The following is a 23,118-nucleotide window of genomic DNA, read 5'->3' on the forward strand; positions in this document are numbered from 1 at the left end:
GCTGGTGAGCTGATCTGTGGGGATCTTAGGCGTCAGACATCCAACGGTCCGCCATTGATGACCCAAGGATAGGTTAAGCTTATGTGCCCAGAAAACCCCTTTCAGGCTCCATGTTTATTCTCTACTAATTACCATGCAGGATGAACACACCTAGGGCAGTGGTGAAGAGATTAGTACAACTGGTGCGGTGTAGCAGCATATGCTTTATGGTAGAAAATCGTTCAGGGAGGCAGTACTCTGTTGTGCGGGGGGGGGGGAGGCAGTACTCTGTTGTGCAGGGGGGGGGAGGCAGTACTCTGTTGTGCAGGGGGGGGGAGGCAGTACTCTGTTGTGCAGGGGGGGGGAGGCAGTACTCTGTTGTGCAGGGGGGGGAGGCAGTACTCTGTTGTGCAGGGGGGGGGAGGCAGTACTCTGTTGTGCAGGGGGGGGGAGGCAGTACTCTGTTGTGCAGGGGGGGGGGGAGGCAGTACTCTGTTGTGCAGGGGGGGGGAGGCAGTACTCTGTTGTGCAGGGGGGGGGAGGCAGTACTCTGTTGTGCAGGGGGGGGGGAGGCAGTACTCTGTTGTGCAGGGGGGGGGGAGGCAGTACTCTGTTGTGCAGGGGGGGGGAGGCAGTACTCTGTTGTGCAGGGGGGGGGAGGCAGTACTCTGTTGTGCAGGGGGGGGGAGGCAGTACTCTGTTGTGCAGGGGGGGAGGCAGTACTCTGTTGTGCAGGGGGGAGGCAGTACTCTGTTGTGCAGGGGGGGAGGCAGTACTCTGTTGTGCAGGGGGGGAGGCAGTACTCTGTTGTGCAGGGGGGGAGGCAGTACTCTGTTGTGCAGGGGGGGGGAGGCAGTACTCTGTTGTGCAGGGGGGGGGAGGCAGTACTCTGTTGTGCAGGGGGGGGGGGGAGGCAGTACTCTGTTGTGCAGGGGGGGGGGGAGGCAGTACTCTGTTGTGCAGGGGGGGGGAGGCAGTACTCTGTTGTGCAGGGGGGGGGGAGGCAGTACTCTGTTGTGCAGGGGGGGGGAGGCAGTACTCTGTTGTGCAGGGGGGGGGAGGCAGTACTCTGTTGTGCAGGGGGGGAGGCAGTACTCTGTTGTGCAGGGGGGGAGGCAGTACTCTGTTGTGCAGGGGGGGAGGCAGTACTCTGTTGTGCAGGGGGGGAGGCAGTACTCTGTTGTGCAGGGGTGGTCTCACAAAGGAGCTGTGCAGGATAAGGCCTGGGCTTTTTGTAAAGCCACAGGTTTACATATAACTCCATGTGTTCCATTGGATGGTAGATGTGTGTTAATAGTTAAAAATCAATCACTAGCTCTACAAAAACCCTTAGACTATTCACATGGTCATGAAGTTTTTTACGGCCACTTAGAACATCAAAAGAAAAAAAAAAAAAAAAGGGCTACGCTTGGTCTCTATTCAGACAATATGATGCAAAACTGCTGTGAAACACTTATGGCTTTTATGCATGTATAAACAGACGTTTTCACAGATCCCTCATAGGCACGAGTTTATTGAGAAATCAGTGAAAATGAGCAAAAATGGGAAGCAGATATGAAGAGTTTTTCCCCATCAACTCTGATGTGTTTTTAGAGTCGAAGAGAGTATGAAAAATCCTTGAAAACCCCCAGGTGTGTATCCCGATGACTTTCTTTCCATGCTCCATAGCCTCAATTCACTGTATTTTACAGACAGGTTGATAAGGGAAGGGGGTAAATGAGATGATACAAGGAATTAGACAATTTCTCTTGTAAAAAGTTAGATTTGTGATCATTTAGAAAGACAAATGGCAGGACGTAGCATTAGAAATGTACATTTACAATAACGTTGTGCAGACTTGGGCAGTCTCTAAGAAGTGTATACAAGAGGATGCAGTTTCTTGTATAGAATTAGACCAGCCAGTGAGATTCTCCTCAATGTAAGGCATGATGCCAGAGGTCAGCTGGTTCACGTAGGTCACCTGCATAATAAAGTTATAACACCATATTAATAATGGCTCCATGAATCATCATATTCAATAGGAATAGTATTTTTAAGTTGTATACATGTTAAAATGTTATAATATAAAATACATTTTGCAGAAATCAGGTGGATATGTTTGACCTGTGATATGATTGTGTATTGTGTACCCTAACACACAAAGTACAAAATACACAAACAAAAAATACACAAACAAAAAATAGATTAACTATTTGTAAACCTTTGTAAAGACATTTGTACAAACAAAACCCTACTATTCAGTGCTGACAAGAGCTTATGAGCCTTCGTGCTACAGAGATGAGCAGCAAATGGAGTGTCCATGTGGAAAATGCTAAAAAGCCGTAATTTTCCAAATGGATAAAAACCATGTAGCGTGGATGTGGCCGAGTGAAACCATCATGAATAAATAACTGCAATCTATTCTATGACTAAGAAGATTCATCATAATGCCAATAAAACAAGGTTTTTATTGTGTTAGATTTTGGGTTCAGTCAAACTATTCACAGTGTATTTGTGATAGTTAAAAGGGGTTTCCAGGGTATACAAAGATTAACCTAAGAGCAATGAATGCGGTAAAATAAAATACAAACACAGACTATAGTGACTAGGGTTGAGCGATCGTGTTCGGAAAAGATCAGATTCCGATTGAGAAAATTTCACGATCGCCATCGGAATTCTGAACTTTTTTTTTTAGGTGGGATCGAGATCGGTGATTATTTCCCACAATGCTTTGCTACTGGCCAAGCATTGTGGGAAAAGCTAACAATGTTAGCCTTCACACTGAGTATACGCTCCGCTCATTCTGAGCGGAGTGTATACTCAGTGTGAAGGCTCCGCTGCATTTCCATAGGAATGAATGGAAGCAGCCGGAACACAGCCTTAACCCCCTGCGTGCCGGCTGCATCTATTCATTCTAATGGGAGACTAGCTAACATCTCTATTAGCTACTTACTTGCAGAGATGGCTGGTCCTGTGCCCGGTGTTCTCGTTCTTCTTCGCCTCGCTGCCCCCGCCTCCCAAGTTAGTGTTTAAAGAGCTAGGAAGAAGGCGGGGCTTGTGGCTTAGGAGAGTGTGGGCGGGTACAGGGCGGGCAGGGCATGTCTCCCCTCTCAGTGCCCGCCCGCACTCTCCTAACCTGGGAGGCAGGGGGCAGCGAGGCAAAGAAGAACGAGAACACCGGGCACAGGACCAGCCATCTCTGCAGGTAAGTGGACACCAGGGGGGACTAAGTAGCCAGAGGATTAAAAAAAATCCTTTGGCTACTTAGTGATTAAAAAAAAAAAAAAAAAAAAAAAAAAATCACTACACAACGTGGATTCTAACAATTAAAGCGTTCAATTGTTAGATTCCATTCTGTATAGTGAATAGGATTGTTTTTAAAATCAGATCTCCATTGACTTGCATTGGAATCGAGATAGGGTTCGAATGAAAAATGATCGGAAATCAGATTTCGAAATCGATCCTGAAAAGTCAAGATCAGCTCAACCCTAATAGTGACCCATTTAATATTCCTCATCTATAGTACCACCAGTCTCTGGTTATAGCTATCACATGCCATACATGTACAGGTAACCACTGCAGCACTGCGGAGGACATACCATTGGTGCAATCTGTGCACTTGGTTAGAGGGTCCGCTGTGACCCCAAATTCACTTCTTAATGTGTATTAGATTGCATATAAAATAACTGAGCTATTACATTTCATGAATACTAAATTTCTAATACATGGTTATAAAAACATAATGGTGGTGCTCTATGATAAGTTATGGACTAGAAAAGGGCCCATATACTGATCCTGCACAGGGGCCCTATACTGTCTGACTGCCACAAATCAGTGGCCATGACATCACTGCTGAAGGTCAAACTTCCTACAGGGGTCACATGCGTACATATACGGCAAGTCATCAGTCACCACATCAGGAAGTAAGCGAAAACCAGTGGGGACCAAAAAGGCAAGTATAGATTTATTATTATTAATTATTATTATTATACACCCATTTACCCTAGTAATTGTTTGATTAGATTTCTACAGAATTTAGGCTCATTATAAAGCCCACTGACATGTTTAGAGATTAGATTGGTTTATTTTTAGGTTTCTGTAGGGTCACTAGCTCTCACCTTCCACTGTGCAAGTGTCTTGGACCTGACCGCGTACCTAAATAGTTCTCTGCCATGTTGTCAGCAGAGTCCTCTGACAACCTGACAATCACTGCTGGAACCCCCCCCAAAATCAAGCTCTAGAGGATGAAGGTCTAATATGGGGTTTGTAAAGGAGTTTCATCCCCTTCCCACAACAGAATATTCACACATATTAGAATCTCACCACAGCAGGCGGCAGGGCAGTATACACATCTGTGCTTGGATTTGATGGATGATAATCCTTATATCTAGTTTATTATTTGCTCACCATCATAACCTATAGATTACCTGGCATTCATCTCTGTTCTGACTGTGTATGAGGAACCCTGCACACTGCACCTCACTTCTCAGGTACTGCACTGATGGCGGGCAGGATGCCAATGTCACCGATCTCATGGCGATCACATAAGGATCTCTGGAAAAAAAAAAAGAAGATTGCAAATATAAGTGGATGCCACATAAGGTGCCACACAGCAGTCACGCTATTCCCAACCATCATTTGCTCTGTTCATTTTTTTTAGCCAAGTCTATTGAGTCATCTGTGTAGGGCTGTATTCACATTTATGTTTTGTTAGTTTTTCTGTTCTGAGGAATAGGAAAAAGTTGGTGCTGAAATAGTCGCATTGCCAGAGGGATTCCACTAACCTGTAACAAGTCTGCCATATCCATCTTGCCCTATGTCCTTTTGACTGGGACATCGGCTACTGTACACGTGGTGCTAATTTTCCCTGTCATATATATAATGGAGGCTCTGTACAGAAATGTAAAAGGTCCACAACAGGTGCAACATGTTCACGAAAAACCAAATCTGTCACGGACATTGGAGGAACACAGGCCATGTCCCCAACAATGCAATTCATGCTCACTTACATGTTGCAAAAATCATAATTTTCATGCAAATGAAGCCATATTTGTGAGTAAAGACATGAATAGATTGTATCCTGCAAGATACTGGGACGATTGCAAAACCCTTTTCTTGCTGACAGCCTCCCATTAAGAAATGTGATCACTGCAGACAATGGCTCCATCGCAAGGAAGCTAGGCATCCAAAACGAGAATGATAATCCATATGCATAAAGGGATTAGGTCTCAAAAATTATTTATGTCCTATCCATAGGATATGGGATAAACTCTTGATCAGTAGGAGTTCAACAGCTAAGCCCTGACCAAACCTGACAAAGTAGGTTTTCTACCCCCGATATGGATGTAGCGATGGATGCAGAATGTCCCGGCTCGGCTATTTCTAGCACTACTACATTCACAATGAGGGTAAAGCAGCCACGCTGTCTGCATCAGTGAGGTTCTCAGTGTTTGGACCCTCTACAGCAAATTGAAAAGGGATAAAAAAGCCATTTAACGCACCCATTCTTACATGGATACCTCCGAGACATGAGCATCACAAAATCTCTGGTTGTGCTTTGCTTTACTGGTGGGCAGGTTATGTAATAGATTTTGTCATCGTCACCGGCAGACTCGACAATTGCACAGCTTCTAAAAACAGAACACAAAAGACTTCAGTAAAAATGTACACGCAAAATAAAACCAGAGCAGAAATCTATACATTCCCCAATATGTGGGTGAGAACGACATGTCTATATTGTGCAAATTAGGCCTGTAAGTTAAATGCAGCAACCATAAGGGAGGGGGCTTCTGTATTTCCGATAATACATATCTGCAAATATTGATAGAATATTCACTACATCCCAGATGTGATACATGGTTTTAAAATACCAAAAATACTCCATTTTTCTTACAAGTAGTGTACATCCCAGCGTGGCCGCAGCCCCAGGTCAGATAGGAGAAGGTAAGCTTGGCTGGCTTGAACCTTCACCTGCATTTCGATTTTTATTGTCAAAATGTCGTTTTCTTCATGCATAAAAACCTGGATCTGAAAGAAGACAAATAAGGTAAAGAGTTTAAGGATTTCATCTATTACATATAAAGCAAGTTCACTATAAACCTGGACAACACTAGAGGGCGCTCCAATAGAACATGGCTCTCAACAAATATTTCAAGGCTCTGTAATGGTGATTATTTGCCACTTCTGGTTGGTGAACATTTTCATAGGCCATTACTAAGCAATGCAGACAGCTATACGGGTGACCGATAACACAGGGGAAATGTTCTTTCCAGTCTGTGCAGGACCATATGTCTGTTTTTATTGTTTTACAACCACTTGATGAAACAGGCAGAGGGAAATGGGTGGGGGTTGAGTCCTAGGGTTAGCCTCAGAAGCAGTAGAAACACAGCTCTACAAGGCAAAGATAGAATATTCATCTTTTCCAGATGGAGGACTTGTTTATTTCCCACCCCAGGGACTAGGAGAAGGGGGACACCCTGACCGATGTGGCTAGACACAAGTTATAAGAGACTGATATCTTATGGATGTCACATTTTTAAGGCTATTTGCTTGTCATGTCATTTGTTACTCTTCTTTATATAGAGCATTGAACACTTTGGGTATTAAATGGTTTAAGATTACTTTGTGTTGCTCTATGAACCCATAGTGACGTGTGTTTCTGTCTGACTGCTGGGAGCATTAATGTGTGTCTGGGATTCCTATTGGTCCTTGATTCTGCGCACAATAGGTGGTGGGAGCATAGATTTGGGTTGGGTGGACTGTGTTGGGGTGCAATTTACGCTCACTTTCCAGCTTGAGTGAAGGGAGAGTGCAAACTTGAGTGATATGATCCCTGACAGTCACACTTCCGTTATGGGGTACAGCCTGTACGCAAGCATCTAATACTTAATTTTACCTATGATGGAGCTGCAAGTTTACAGCCAAGAGCGTAACTATAGAGGATTTTTAGGTTGCGGTCACTACTAGGCCCTGGAAGCTCACAGGGCCCCAAAAATCTCTCTGCCACATAAAAGATACCAGCAGGTAAGGGCCCAATTACAGATCTTGCATAGGGCCCAAGAGCTTCAAATTAGGCTTCTTCCTACAGAACCAGTCATCCTGCAAATGACACACGATTGCTAGGGATCCCACAAGTGATCAATTTATTGTAAATAGACCATTGTAAAAATTATTCTCAGAACAGGAGTCCACCTATTAACCAATAACCAACAATGAGGCAGCCATCAGTTTTATCATTCTTCTACAATAGGATTGTATTCTAGTGTTGGCTCAGACACAAACAAGCCCATGATGAAAGGATTTCTTCATTATTTTTCATAGAATTTATGAATTTATTTGGGATAAATGCATTTGACGACATCATAGATCCACTAGGGGGCAGTATTGAACTTTAGAATGACCGTATAATGCAGATATGAGGCTTTGCGTAAACATCCTGTTTTTAATAAGCCTTAATAATTGTGGTAAGAGAACGGTTAGCCAAACTTGTTTATTCATGGTATTATACAAACAGCAGAGTTATGAAGTGACACTATCCTCCGGTGACAGATATTCTCAATTTATCAGATACTGGTCTCTAGTAAGCTTAAAAATAAAAGCTAAAATCCTAAAAATATCATTATATACTGTAATGCAAAGCTTCTTAGTACTGGAACCCTAACTAGTTAAGTCTTGAGGATGTATATATATATATATATATATATATATATATATATATATATATATATATATATATATATATATATATATATATATATATATATATATATATGTTCATTTGATATACTAAGAGTCACAATGGGGTATGTGGAGGACTCTGAAATACTGCTATAATAGCTGCAGACCCTATATTTACCAAGAGTGGACCCATCCCCTTCCCATTATATTCCCTGGCTGGTTGAACTGTCCAGTACAAAGCACAGATCCCATACACTGAACTATATTCAGCAGGCACTTGTAGCAGTATCAGGTCATTTTGTCATTACTAGGTAGTCACTAGGTAAAAATGGTTAGACATTTCCCACTATTAACCTTACCAGGGCAAGTGGACATCTTGCTTAAAATACATTAAAGGACATGGAAGTGGAACACAGTGCAAAGAGAACAGATGGAAAGTGTCCAGATTTCTAAAGACATCTAGGACAGGGCAGTGCCACAACACTCCCAAATAACCACCAATTTCCCAGCCAAGGTAGAAGCATAGCAAGGCTTTCCTTCACATATGGCAAGGATCCAATTTGCTGCACTGTGTCTTAATACCCAGCAAAAGGCAGACAGACCTGTTGGTGCACCCCATGGCAGTCAGCACCAGGGTCACAAGTCCCATCAGTGACAGAAGAACAGACTGAGAAACTAATATATATCTCCTGGAAGTGGGGCAGGTTGGTTAGCGCAGTAAATTTACATATAGTAAGACTCATTCCAACCCCACTCGCTTCACTTTGACTCCCCTTATTACTATCAATGTGTCTTTATGGCCCCACACAATATATCACCCCTCCAGTGGCCCGGATACAGCATGTCCATAAATTATAATGTAACCCTCCAGTTTGCCCCATATATAAAATATAAATATAAATATATATATATATATATATATATATATATATATATATATATATATATATATATATAGTGTCCCCCTCCAGGTTCCCACAGTATAATTAATGGAAAAAAAAAAACCCACCCCAAAACTACTAATTTACATCTATCAGCTCTCTTATTCAGTCCCAGAGGCTTCAGGGAGAAATCGCACCTAATACAGAGAAACAGATTGTGGACAGCTCCCTGCTTCACCATTATATTCAACTCATCTGCAGTCAGAGGACACAGATTTGGTGAGGTCTGACATACCTCCACCAACTAGGACAGGACTCGTAATCTCAGAAGGTTGGGAGGTATGCGAATGACAGATACACACTGAGCACATTCTATACATATCATTAATCAATGTGATCAAGATGGAAACTGTCTTCTATGATGGATCAGAACAATAGACTTAAGAGAACATGATGTGAACTTAGCCTAACTTTGATAACACTTTCAATTAAATTTACTACTTATTGGTGTATATCATCACTATGTAGATAAAATTTATCAATTCGGGGTTAGCAACTAGCTGGGGACAGTTTAGACAAGAAGATGAATTGGATTAGACTTGTATAGGATGAACCCTTGATATACAACAATAGGCACTGACTACAGACAGCACAAGTATAATTCGAGCAGGATATAAAAAGCAGCCTTTAGGGAATGTGCAAACAAAACGAAACACTTACATTTTTCTTTGTGCCCGTCAATTCCCATCCATCACTGGAGGCCAAGACAGTCAGCATGGCGATGTTATTGTAACTGAGATAGGCCTTAAGAACAGTACAGGACAGAAAGTCACAGGTTTTAGTAAGGGAATATTATAGAGAGTTATACATGTGTATATGTAATACAATTTTACCTACATGGTTGCTTTTATCCCAAGGAATAGATATTGGCTGTTCTGGTTTGTTGGACAAGATGTATTTTCTAGGATAAAAAAGCAATAAAAAAAATAAAACATTTACTAAGCTTCAAAATTCTCTTTCAAATCTTAAATCCTGCAAAAAACCTATTGTTTACTCCCTTCGAAAATGTAATTTTTTCCAGTTTCAAAACTAAAATTGTATTTAACCCCCTTAGCCATAAGTTTTTACAAAAAAAATTCACTTAATGCCATTTAATATTCCAGAAGATGTACTGGGAAGCTAGGAGAAGAAAAAAAATTCAGAATGGAGTTGTATTACACAAAAAGTGCTTTTGTGTCTCACAGGTTTGGTTTCTAAGATCTAGTGATATCAAGTGTATAAATAGCATAGTTTTAGCTGTGTCAATAAATTTACAAAAATACGACTATAAACATGCCTTACATGTTTATGCTTGTTTTCAGTAATTTTTATTAGTGATCTAAAGAGAGGTGGCGGTTTGTCTTTACATATTTTTTTAATCTTTGGAAAAACTAAAAAAAAAAAAAAAAAAAAAAAAAAAAGTAAAAAACTATTTTATTCTCCTAAGGGGGCTTGAACCTGTGATCATCAGATCACTTGTACCATAGACTGCATACTGAGGTTTATGGGGAAATAGCTATTAAATATTTCAGAAAATTCCCAGGTATCCTGGAGATGGTACAACCACCATGATCCTGCCGTGTGGTAGAAGTCCTTGCTCATAGAATGTAAGTGGGTCGGGTGAATTGGAAGAGGTCTTTTCAAAGCGTTAATGCCTGAAATCAATACTCTGATCAAAGGTTTTAACATTGTTTCTTTGCTATAGAACAGTGTAGACTTAGTGGTTAGGGTTCCTGATACCTGCTGCAAAGGGTATATGGAAAAACTGGCTCATGCGGCAATGAAGACACATACCATAACCATTATGAAGGACTGTTGCTATGCTTTTGTTGGACACCAGTCCGCAGCACTTTTTTGCTGCAGGACACTACATGTGGCTTTAGCCTCAAACAGGTTTTCTAGTTATGTAAAGAGATCTTCTTGATCATTCATCTTTCTAATATTCTTTGCATTGCCATTCCTCACTATGTTCACAGAGTCTGCCGGCTCTCAGGGAATGGGAACTGTATATCTGGAATCTGTGTCACTTACCATTATACTATGAAGTTAAAAAAAAAAAAAAAAAACCCCCCCAAAAAACACAAACTGCCTTTAAACCAAAGCAAAAACCAACAATCTGTTGGCAGTTTATGTTAATCCAAGCACTGAATAAAGCCGCTCCTCAGGTTTAGCCCTATCCGAGGTTTCATCACTAAATCTACACTGTGTGCAGAATTATTAGGCAAATGAGTATTTTGATCACATCATCCTTTTTATACATCATTGTCCTACTCCAAGCTGTATAGGCTTGAAAGCCAACTACCAATTACATAAATCAGGTGATTTGCATCTCTAATGAGGAGGGGTGTGGTCTAATGATATCAACACCCTATATAAGGTGTGCTTAATTATTAGGACACTTCCTTTCCTTTGTCAAAATGGGTCAGAAGAGAAATTTGATGGACTCTGAAAAGTCAAAAATTGTGAGATGTCTTGCAGAGGGATGCAGCAGTCTTGAAATTGCAAAACCTTTGAAGCGTGATCACCGAACAGTCAAGTGTTTCATGGCAAATAGCCAACAGGGTCGCAAGAAGCATGTTGATAAAAAAAATAAATAAATAAAAAAAGGCGCAAAATAACTGCCCATGAATTGAGGAAAATCAAGCATGAAGTTGCCAAGATGCCATTTGCCACCAGTTTTGCCACATTTTAGAGGTGCAACGTTACTGGAGTATCAAAAAGCAGAAGGTGTGCGATACTCAGGACATGGCCAAGGTAAGGAAGACTGAAAAATGACCACCTTTGAACAAGAAACATAAGATAAAACGTCAAGACTGGGCCAAGAAATATCTTAAGACTGACTTTTATAAGCTGTTATGGACTGATGAAATGAGAGTGATTCTTGATGGGCCCGAGGCTGGATCAGTAAAGGGCAGAGAGCTCCACTCCGACTCAGACTCCAGCAAGGTGGAGGTAGGGTACTGGTATGGGCTGGTATCATCAAAGATGAACTTGTGGGACCTTTTCGGGTTGAGGATGGAGTGAAGCTCAACTCCCAGACCTACTGCCAGTTTCTGGAAGACGCCTTCTTCAAGCAGTGGTACAGGAAGAAGTCTGTATCATTCAAGAAAAACATGATTTTCATGCAGGACAATGCTCCATCACATGCATCCAAATACCCCACAGCGTGTCTGGCCAGTAAAGGTCAAAAAAGAAAAATAACATGGCCCCCTTGTTCAACTGATCTGAACCCCATAGAGAACCTGTGGTCCCTCATAAAATGTGAGATCTACAGGGAGGTAAACCATGTCGGGGAGGCTGTGGTAGCTGCTACACGCAATGGTGATCGGAAACAGATCAAGCAACTGACAATCTATGGATGGAAGGCTTTTCAGTGTCATCGTAAAGAAAGGTGGCTAGATTGGTAACTGATTTTTTTTTTTTAATGTCAAATGTTTAATGTGTTATATTGGTTTACCTGGTGAAAACAAACAAGTGAGATGGGTATATATTTGGTTTTTATTAAGTTGCCTAATAATTCTGCACAGTAATAGTTACCTGCACAGATATTCTCCTAAAATAGCCAAATCCCAAAAAAACCCACTCCAACTTCCAAAAATAATAAGCTTTGATATTTGTGGGTCTTTTGGGTTGATTGAGAACATAGTTGTTGAACAATAATAAAAAGAATCCTCTCAGATACAACTTCATGCCTAATAATTCTGCACACCGTGTACTGTAGCACAATATTCACTATATCTATAGAAATATCATGAGTAAACTACAGTATATAAATTGATAACCCTGCTGGGACTTTCAGCAATAAGCTGTATTTTGTGTAGAAAGTTTTGGTTTTCCCTGCAGCACCACATCACACACTGTCCATATAATGCAGAGTCCTCCAAAGAAGGATTTTTGAAGCTTCTTCGATAAAAATCCTATATAAAGTTATTGCTCCTCTATTACTTTAAAATACCCCAATAGTGGGTTTGCAAATGGGTTCTGTAAACCAAACTGCATGGAAAGTTACTTTGTACATAATACCTTGCTACACGAATCTTCCTTCGTGCAATGGCTCCACGAAACCTTCTAATACTGTCCTGCAAAAAATAGAAGAAAAAGGTTCAAACTTGTATTTCTAATTTGCAAGTATATCACAATTTGTCTCAAAGGGTGGGGTACTATAAAACCCAACCAAAACGCACCAATCCCAATTGTACCTAGTCAGGGATAAACAACAGCTTTGCCAGTTTCTGCCATCTTCCCCATTGTCCAAGTATGGGCCTAAATGGTGGGGCACTAGTAGTGCCAACTCAGACCAACTTTGTGTAAACTCCATGGGGGTAGAGTGCTTTATTATGGCCTTTACTACAGAAAATTGGCACAGTCAATTGCACCCAAAATTTACTTTTTGCCTGTGCCCCATATACCACTTTCCGGAAAGGTTAGTGTCTCTCAGGGACAGTCTTAGTGGATTCAGCATGGTCACCAGTGGTCCAGGTGATTAGAGTTTTTCCAATATTGTCTTTCATGTATTTGGCATTGAATTGGATTAACCCTTTTTGTTAAGTCTTGTGCTATGTGTATAGAATAAAATTTATATATAGGATAGAAATATTTATTTATTACACAAAACACACACATTCACACGAATTCTGGTCAGTCTATACACTCTCCTTGAATGATCTTACTGATGAAACTAAGGATTACATTCAACCTTTGAGAAAATAGTTGATGCCAAGTTAGACACTGGTTATCACTGCAGACATCTTTATTAGAGATGAGCGAACACTAAAATGTTCGAGGTTCGAAATTCGATTCGAACAGCCGCTCAATGTTCGTGTGTTCGAACGGGTTTCGAACCCCATTATAGTCTATGGGGAACAGATACTCGTTAAGGGGGAAACCCAAATCCGTGTCTGGAGGGTCACCAAGTCCACTATGACACCCCAGGAAATGATGCCAACACCTCTGGAATGACACTGGGACAGCAGGGGAAGCATGCCTGGGGGCATCTAACACACCAAAGACCCTCTATTACCCCAACATCACTGCCTAACAACTACACACTTTCCACATTCAAAAAAACCTCTATCAAAGTGGGAAAATACCTGGAAACCTTCTTTACTCCCCAAATGGATGGACACAAACCCCAATTTAAGCTCAACAAACAGTAACAACCACCCCTTTAAATCACGTTCCCCATGACAACCACAAATGGAATAGGCAATGGGAATTCCAAAAGCCCTCACCCTTAACTGTCATTTTGAGTGTGTGTGTGTGTGTGTGTGTGTGTGTGTGATGTGGTAAGACCTTCCAAAATTCACTTTTCTAGCCCTTAACATGAGCCCTTCCAAACAAAGTTACATGACCTTAAGCTGAGCTACCAGCAGAGATTGAGGCCCTTGGCATGAGTAGAGCCTTGCACCAGCAGTGTTTTTGGCACTTAGGGTGAGTTGAGCCTTGTACCAGCGTGTGTCCCTTAACATCAGGCGGGCCCTAAGTTCTGCGCTTTGCACAAAAGTTCCACATTAACTAGGCTGAATGGTACAAAGATTAGTAGGCCCGAGAACCAGGAACAGGTCTTGCAATGGCTGTCGGATAACGCTTAAAGCACATTGTCCACCAGCCAGTCAGCCTCTACCTCCTCTTACCCAACAGTCTTGTCCTCCTTCCACCCAAAATTCCCAATCTTCTCAGAACAATAACCCCAACTGTCCCTGCTCCCCAGAGCTGTTCTCCCTTCCTTTGACTGTACCGCAACCTGCCCCTCCATTTCGCGATTCCACGGACCTAACAGACGAGTATCTGTGTCCAGATGCTCAAACACTAGAGTCTCCTCCATTCCATCTCCGGTCGATTTGGTGGCGGATGACCAGCAACCCACCCTCATCGACGACGATGAGACGCAGTTGCTGTCAGGGCAGCCAGTTGACATGTGCATTGTGCAGGAGGAGGAGGCGAGACAGGAGTTGGAAGAGGAGGTGGTGGACGACGAGGACACCGACCCCACCTGGACAAGGCAGATGTCAAGCTGGGAAAGTAGTGTGGATGTTGAGGCAGGTGCAGCACCAAAAAGGGTAGCTAGAGGCAGAGACATGTCCAGAGGCAGAAGTCAGCTGCTTTGCCGAAGCCAGGCCAGACCCGGAATGTCCGAAGATGTTCCCTTTTGTACCCAGCCCAGAAAAACTCCCCCATCGAGGGCACGTTTCTTGAAGGTGTAGAGTTTTTTCAAGGAATGCGCCGAGGACAGATATAGTGTCGTCTACACAATTTGCCTCTCGAAATCGAGTAGGGGCCCTGAGAAGAGCAACCTGTCCACCACTTCAATGCACCGTCATTTGGAATCCAAGCAATGGAATCAGTGGCAGGCAGCAACGGCAGGACAAACGTCGCCCGCCGTTCATGCCACTGCCTCTGCTCACAGTGCTGGCGATGCACTCCAGAGGACGAGCCAGGACATCACTTCATCTGCCTCCGCCACTTTGTTGACTTCTCCCTCATCCTCCCCTGTTTCTGTCTTATCTCCTTCTCCTGCACCATCAAAGGCACCATCAGGCGCTTCTTTACAACAACCCACCATCTCTCAGACATTGGAGCGCCGGCAGAAATACACTGCTAACCACCCACCCACGCAAGCCTAGAACGCCAACATCGCTAAACTGCTGGCCCAGGAGAGGTTGGCGTTCCGGCTTGTTGAAACTCCCGCCTTCCCGGACCTGATGGCAACTGTGGCACCTCACTATGCCGTCCCTAGCCGTCTCAACTTCTCCCGGTGTGGCGTCCCCGCCTTGCACCAGCACGTGTCACTCAACATCAGGTGGGCCCTTAGTTCCGCGCTTTGCTGCAAGGTCCACTTGACCACCGACACTTGGACAAGCGCCTGTGGTCAGGGATGCTGCAGTGCTTATCTTTAATGACAGGCAGGGTGAATGTGGTGGAGTCTGTTCCCCGGGTGCAAACTGGGGTGGCCTATCTCCTCTCCCAGGCCAAAATTCATGGCAGGAGTAGACTGAAACCCTACGACGCTGCAACCTCCACCACAGCTACTAGCGGCAAACGCTAAAACACTGGTGTGGGGAGACGTCAGCAGGCGGTGCTGAAGCTCATCAGCTTGGGGGACAGACAGCACAGTGCCTCCGAGGTCAGGGATGCCATCCTGGCTGAGATGGCATTTTTTTTTCCCTGCTACACCTGGGGCCTGGCATTTTTACGCCTGTGATAATGGCTGGAACCTGGTAGCGGCTCTGGAGCTTGCCAGCCTCCAACACGTTCCATGTTTGGCCCACGTCTAACCTAGTGGTGCAAAGTTTTTTAAAAACATACCCAAATGTACCGAAGCTACTGTTGAAAATGCGGCGCTTGTGCGCCCACTTTTGCAAGTGCACAGGAGTCGCTGCTAGCCTAAAAACACTCTAGCAAGGCCTACATCTGTCCAAACACAGGCTGTTGTCCGTCATTCACACACGCTGAAACCCTACAATACCATATCTTGAGCAGGGTGTGTGAGCTGCACAGACCTTTGATGGAGTTCCATCTACAAAACCCAAGGGTTCCTCAAAGTCAGCAACCAAAGTTTCTGCACCATGAGTTTCCAGGGGTGGCAGAGTTATGGCTAGGGGAAGAGGCATGGATAGGGATGATGTCTAGGGGCAAAAGCAGTGTGGATGTGGAGGCAAGCTAAGCAGGAAAAACTGGGGGTACAAGCTAAGGCATGGACTGGGGTGATGTCTAGGGGCAAAAGCAGTGTGGATGTGGAGGCAAGCTAAGCAGGAAAAACTGGGGGTACAAGCTAAGGCATGGACTGGGGTGATGTCTAGGGGCAAAAGCAGTGTGGATGTGGAGGCAAGCTAAGCAGGAAAAACTGGGGGTACAAGCTAAGGCATGGACTGGGGTGATGTCTAGGGGCAAAAGCAGTGTGGATGTGGAGGCAAGCAGAGCAGGGAAAATGGTGGCTAGAGGCAAAGGGATGTCCATAGGCAGCAAGGGCAAAGATGCAAAACTCTCCCGTTTCAAGAATTTTCCTGACTTGTTTCCCCACAAAACATTCCTGGGAGGAGGGCTGAAACACCACCCTCCTCCTCCTCCGCTGTTAGATTTACCCCAGCTACGAGCTGAAAACGCTGCAACACTGGTGTGGGGAGACGTCAGCAGGCTGGGCTGAAGCTCATCAGCTTGGGAGACGGACAGCACACTGCCTCTGAGGTCAGGGATGCCATCCTGGATGAGATGGCAATTTGTTTATCCCCGCTGCCCCTGGGGCCAGGTTTTTTAGCTTGTTGGAGGGCTCTGGAGCTTGCCAGCCTCCAACACGTTCCATGCCTGGCCCACATGTTCAATGTAGTGGTGCAATGATTTTTAAAAACATACCCCAAATTAGCTGAGCTAAGGGTGAAAGTGCGGCACTTGGACACCCACTTTCCCAAGTCTACAGTACCTGGAGCTAGCCGCAATACACTCCAGCAAGGCCTACATCTGCCTGAAGCACCTACTGTTGTGCGAGGTCACCACACGCTCTAACCCTAGATACCGTATGTTCAGCAGGGTGTGTGAGCAGCAGAGACCTTTGATGGAGTACCAGCTACAAAACCCAAGGGTTCCTCAGAGTCAGCTCCCTCACTTTCTGCACCATGAGTTTCCATGGGTGGCAGACTTATGGCTAGAGGCACAGGCATGGATAGGGGTGATGTGTAGGGGCAAAAGCAGTGTGGATGTGGAGGCAAGCTAAGCAGCAAAAACTGGGGGTACAAGCAGCCGGTGACATCATCACTGACAAGCACAGCTGTCTGTCAGCTGACAGGCTGACTTTCACCAAAATGAACAGACAATGGATAGACTCATCATATACATGTCAGTTACATGACAAATTTAGTGCAATTTGCAAGTCCAAGATGGTTTGGAGATCTGCGGAGAGGAATCTCACCACCTCTTGCGGGTGCCATCATTTGGAAGGCAAGCCCTGGGCTCAGTGGGTGAGAGCAAGCGCAGGATAATCGTCGTTTGGCCTGGCGGCCACTGCCTCTTCCACTGTTGACAGGGCTGGCGCTGCAGTCCAGACCAGGAGCCAGGACACCTCCACATCTGCCTCTGACACTTTGGGGAGTTCACCCTTATCCTCACCTTTTCCTGCCATTTCTCCTTTTGCCCGCGCCATCATGCGCCTCTTCCAAGCAACTCCCCATCTCCCAAGCCTTTCATTTCATGCTAAAGTACAGCGCAACCCACCCACATGCCCAAGGCTTCAACGGCCTCATCTCAAGAAATCTGGCCCAGGAGATGTTGGAATCCCGGCTGGGGGACACTCTGCCCTTTTTGGGCAGAGTGTCTACTGCGCCACCGCACTGTGCCGTCCACACCAGCACTTTCCCCCAAACATGAGGCGGTCCCTAAATTCAGCGCTTAGCCCTAAAGTTCCATGTGACCAGTTACGAATGGACAAGTGCATGCGGACAGGGACGCTACCTTTCAATTTGGGCACAGTGGTTGAATGTAGTTGAGGCGTGGACCGGGTCGCAAAATGTGGTGGCCTGACTTGTCTCCCCACACAACATTCCTGGGAGGAGGGCTGAAACACCACCCTCCTCCGCTGTTAAATTGACCCCAGCTACGAGCTGGAAACGCTGCAACACTGGTGTGGGGAGACGTCAGCGGGCCGTGCTGAAGCTCATCAGCTTGGGGGCCAGACAGCACACTGCCTACAAAGTGAGTCATGCCATCCTCGATGAGACGGCAATGTGGTTTTTGCCACTGCACCTGGGCCCAGGCATGTTGTCATGTGTGATAATGGCCATAACCTGGGATTGGCTCTGTAGCTTGGCAGCCTGCAACATATTCCATGCCTGGGCCACGTTTTTAACTCATTGCTGCTAATCTTTTGAAAAAGGTACCCCAATGTTCCTGAGCTACTGGTGAAAGTGTGGCGCTTGTGCGGATAGTTTTTAAAGTGTATAGTTGCCGCTGCTAGCCTCTATGCACTCCTACAACGCCTGTACCTGCTGGAACAACGGCTGTTGTGCGACGTCTCCACACTGCTGGCACTAAACATATCATGTGTTGAGCAGAGTGTGTGAGCAGCACAGACCTTTGATGTAGTTCCAACTCCAAAACCCTCGGGTTCGTCAAAGTCAACTCCCTCAGTTGCTCAACCATGAGTGGCCATGGGTGGCAGACTTATGTGAAATCCCATCCATTGCACTGGACACGAAACATTAGCATGCGCTCAGCACAACTTCGGATATGGCAGATGCGTTAAGCAGGGTGCAGGGTACAACACAGACCAGGCCCGAGCACCAGGAACAGGTGTTAGAAATACTGCAGCATCTGCCATTTCCTTCCAATTTTGGGGTTTTGGACCCGCCACCGACTTGTCTGGACCTAAGTGGGGATCATGAGACACAGTTGCCATCAAGGCAAGCTGTGGTCATGTGCGGTTTGCAGTAAGGGGGCAGTGCGCAATTGGAAGAGGAGTTGGTGGATGACGAGGCCACCGACCCCACATGGACAGGGGTGATGTCTAGGGGCTAAAGCAGTGTAGATGTAGAGGGAAGCTAAATCAACAAAAAACCTGGGTAGAAGCAAAGGCATAAACTGGGGTGATGTTTAGGGGTGAAAGCAGAGTAGATGTGGAGGGAAGCTAAGCAGCAAAAACAGTGGGTAGAAGCAAAGGCATGCAAAACTCTACCCTGTTGGAAGACTTATTCCTAGGTCTGGAACACGTTAATGGCCCCCCTGGACAAATTACTGCCACTCAGGGGCCTAGTGTCACCAGGAGGGACAAGTATAGGCGCATGTTGTGGGAATACCTGGCCGACACCAGCTCTGTCCTCTCCGATCCCTCTGTGCTCTACAGCCTAAACTTATTTTCTCATCTTTTTTTCTGAACTGCACATCTCTTGCCTGCTTCCTTTGGGATCTTAGAAATGGTGGTCCACTTCCACAGATGGTAACTTCAATAGACAGTGTAACGGGAGTAGCTGAGGGATCGCTGTCTTAACCACTTTTTGGCACAAAATTAACTTCCAAAGCCAAATATGGTGCAAGTATATGATGCAAGGACACCTACACACCTATCTCTGACACATTGGGGAGTTCACCCTCATGCGCCCTTTTGGCCTGCACCATCATGCGCCTCTTCCCAGCCACTCCACATTTCCCAAGCTTTTCATTGCAGGCAGAAGTACAATACAACCCACCCCCATGCCCAAGCCTGTAACAGCCTCATCGATAAACTGCTGGCCCTGGAGATGTTGGTGTTTGTTTATGCTTCTGGAGACCCAGGCCTTCCGTCAGCAGATGGCAGCTGGGGCACCTCCCTATGCTGGGCCTAGCCGTTACTACTTCTCTTGGTGTGCTGTCTCTGCCTTGCGCCTGCATGTGTCCCATAACATCAGTCGGGCCCAGAGCTCTGCGCTTTGCTGCAAGGTCCACTTGACCACCGACACATGGACAAGCGCCTGTGGTCAGGGATGCTGCAGTGCTTATCTTTAATGACAGGCAGGGTGAATGTGGTGGAGTCTGTTCCCCGGGTGCAAACTGGGGTGGCCTATCTCCTCTCCCAGGCCAAAATTCATGGCAGGAGTAGACTGAAACCCTACGAAGCTGCAACCTCCACCCCAGCTACTAGCGGAAAACACTGTAACACTGGCATGGGGAGATGTCAGTAGGCCGTGCTGAAACTGATCAGCTTGGGGGACAGACAGCACAGTGCCTCCGAGGTCAGGGATGCCATCCTGGCTGAGATGGCATTTTTTTTCCCTGCTACACCTGGGGCCTGGCATTTTTGCGCCTGTGATAATGGCTGGAACCTGGTAGCAGATCTGGAGCTTGCCAGACTCAAACACGGTCCACGCATGGCCCACGTTTTCCAACTTGTTGGTGCCATGTTTCTTTGAAACCTACACCATTGTGCCTGATATACAGGTCAAAGTGGGGCCATTTTCGTAAGTGAGAACTAGCCTCTGCTAGGCAGAAAACATTCAGAGCACACTCCTCTCATCTTCGCACCGTTGGCTGGCGGAGGAAGACGAGGGGGTTGGAGTGGCATCTGATGTCCCTATCCCACACGAGGCTAGAGGGTGCACTTCAGTGCATCCCATTGCTTCACCACAAATGGTGTGAAGGGGAGTGGAAAATGGAGGAAATGGAGAGTGACCCTTACAGTTGGGGCCAGCAAAGGCATGCCAAGTAACACACTGGCACACATGGCTGACTTCATCTTGGGTTGCTTTTCAACACATATTTCACATCATGAAGAACAAATAATACTGGATTTTTTCAAGCCTCGAACCCCGGTCTAGGTCTAATGTCTGTTCCTTTCTTATATTAGGGGAGAGGGAAAAAAAATTACTTCAGTGATACATTTAGCGTACATAGACTGACTATTAATGTGTATCCCACTTAGTGTTGTTAGGGTTACACACCGTCACAACCTGGCTAAAGCTTCTATAGCTGTTAATAAAGTCAACATAACTTTACGGTATCCAAAAAGACAGCTGGTACCGACAGAGAGCAAGACAAATGTCACCCAAAGCTGTGAGCTCTGAACACCCACAGTGACTTTGGCGTCATCATCATTATAAGGGAGCGGGTGGTAATAAATAACTTGGCAGTGCCTAAAACCCAAAAAGCTTATACAACTATATTTACATTAAGATACACAAATGAAACTTTTCAGTAGCATGTCATGAGACAAGCTGATAAGCTCTTCCTTTGTGCAGTGCTATTTGAAAGTTAAACGCTGCCTTTATTTTAATTCTGGAGAAGGTGCAGACATTAGATTTAGAACATGTTGTCTTCATTGTCCAAATCCTCTATATAGGTAACGCGTTTTTCGGGCCGAGCTGTCTGGGAACGAGCTGGTGCAGCACTGACAACCTGGGTGAATATGGCAAGAGCCTGAGATGTAGGGTGAATGAATCCCCAAATTATTTGTGGAATTCCCAGTGAGACAATGGCACTGTATACCAGTATTAAAAATTGTGGGTGCACATAACCCCCATATATTCTTTGAATTCCCAGTCAGACAATGGCACTGTATAGCAGTATTAAAAATTGTGGGTGCACGTAACCCCCATATATTCTTTGAATTCCCAGTCAGACAATGGCACTGTATACCAGTATTAAAAATTGTGGGTGCACATAACCCCCATATATTCTTTGAATTCCCAGTGAGACAATGGAACTGTATAGCAGTAGCAAAAATTGTGGGTGCACGTAACCCCCATATATTCTTTGAATTCCCAGTGAGACAAAGGAACTGTATAGCAGTATTAAAAATTGTGGGTGCACATAACCCCCATATATTTTTTGAATTCCCAGTCAGACAATGGCACTATATACCAGTAGTAAAAATTGTGGGTGCACATAACCCCAATATATTCTTTGAATTCCCAGTCAGACAATGGCACTGTATACCAGTATTAAAAATTGTGGGTGCACATAACCCCCATATATTCTTTGAATTCCCAGTGAGACAATGGAACTGTATAGCAGTAGCAAAAATTGTGGGTGCACGTCACCCCAATATATTCTTTGAATTCCCAGTCAGACAATGGCACTGTATACCAGTAGTAAAAATTGTGGGTGCACATAACCCCCATATATTCTTTGAATTCCCAGTCAGACAATGGCACTATATACCAGTAGTAAAAATTGTGGGTGCACATAACCCCAATATATTCTTTGAATTCCCAGTCAGACAATGGCACTGTATACCAGTATTAAAAATTGTGGGTGCACATAACCCCCATATATTCTTTGAATTCCCAGTCAGACAATGGCACTGTATACCAGTATTAAAAATTGTGGGTGCACATAACCCCCATATATTCTTTGAATTCCCAGTGAGACAATGGAACTGTATAGCAGTAGCAAAAATTGTGGGTGCACGTCACCCCAATATATTCTTTGAATTCCCAGTCAGACAATGGCACTGTATACCAGTAGTAAAAATTGTGGGTGCACATAACCCCCATATATTCTTTGAATTCCCAGTCAGACAATGGCACTGTATACCAGTATTAAAAATTGTGGGTGCACATAACCCCCATATATTCTTTGAATTCCCAGTCAGACAATGGCACTGTATAGCAGTATTAAAAATTGTGGGTGCACATAACCCCCATATATTCTTTGAATTCCCAGTCAGACAATGGCACTATATACCAGTAGTAAAAATTGTGGGTGCACATAACCCCAATATATTCTTTGAATTCCCAGTCAGACAATGGCACTGTATACCAGTATTAAAAATTGTGGGTGCACATAACCCCCATATATTCTTTGAATTCCCAGTCAGACAATGGCACTGTATACCAGTATTAAAAATTGTGGGTGCACATAACCCCCATATATTCTTTGAATTCCCAGTGAGACAATGGAACTGTATAGCAGTAGCAAAAATTGTGGGTGCACGTCACCCCAATATATTCTTTGAATTCCCAGTCAGACAATGGCACTGTATACCAGTAGTAAAAATTGTGGGTGCACATAACCCCCATATATTCTTTGAATTCCCAGTCAGACAATGGCACTGTATACCGGTATTAAAAATTGTGGGTGCACATAACCCCCATATATTCTTTGA

General features: G+C 44.6%; 1 protein-coding gene across 1 annotated transcript in view; it reads right to left on the reverse strand.

The window, feature by feature from the left end:
* Positions 1-963: 963 nt before the first annotated feature.
* Positions 964-23,118, reverse strand: part of ACOT12 (acyl-CoA thioesterase 12) — a 53,936-nt gene continuing 31,781 nt past the window's right edge. The window contains exons 9-15 of the mRNA XM_075270999.1: positions 12,579-12,634; positions 9,414-9,477; positions 9,237-9,320; positions 5,852-5,985; positions 5,460-5,588; positions 4,386-4,512; positions 964-1,939 (exon numbers count right to left, since the gene is read on the reverse strand). Coding sequence (XP_075127100.1) covers positions 1,796-1,939; positions 4,386-4,512; positions 5,460-5,588; positions 5,852-5,985; positions 9,237-9,320; positions 9,414-9,477; positions 12,579-12,634 — 738 coding nt within the window. The 3' untranslated portion in view covers positions 964-1,795. The remainder of the gene's footprint in view (positions 1,940-4,385; positions 4,513-5,459; positions 5,589-5,851; positions 5,986-9,236; positions 9,321-9,413; positions 9,478-12,578; positions 12,635-23,118) is intronic.

The sequence above is a fragment of the Leptodactylus fuscus genome, chromosome 1, assembly GCF_031893055.1.
Source record: "Leptodactylus fuscus isolate aLepFus1 chromosome 1, aLepFus1.hap2, whole genome shotgun sequence".
NCBI classification, from domain to species: domain Eukaryota; kingdom Metazoa; phylum Chordata; class Amphibia; order Anura; family Leptodactylidae; genus Leptodactylus; species Leptodactylus fuscus.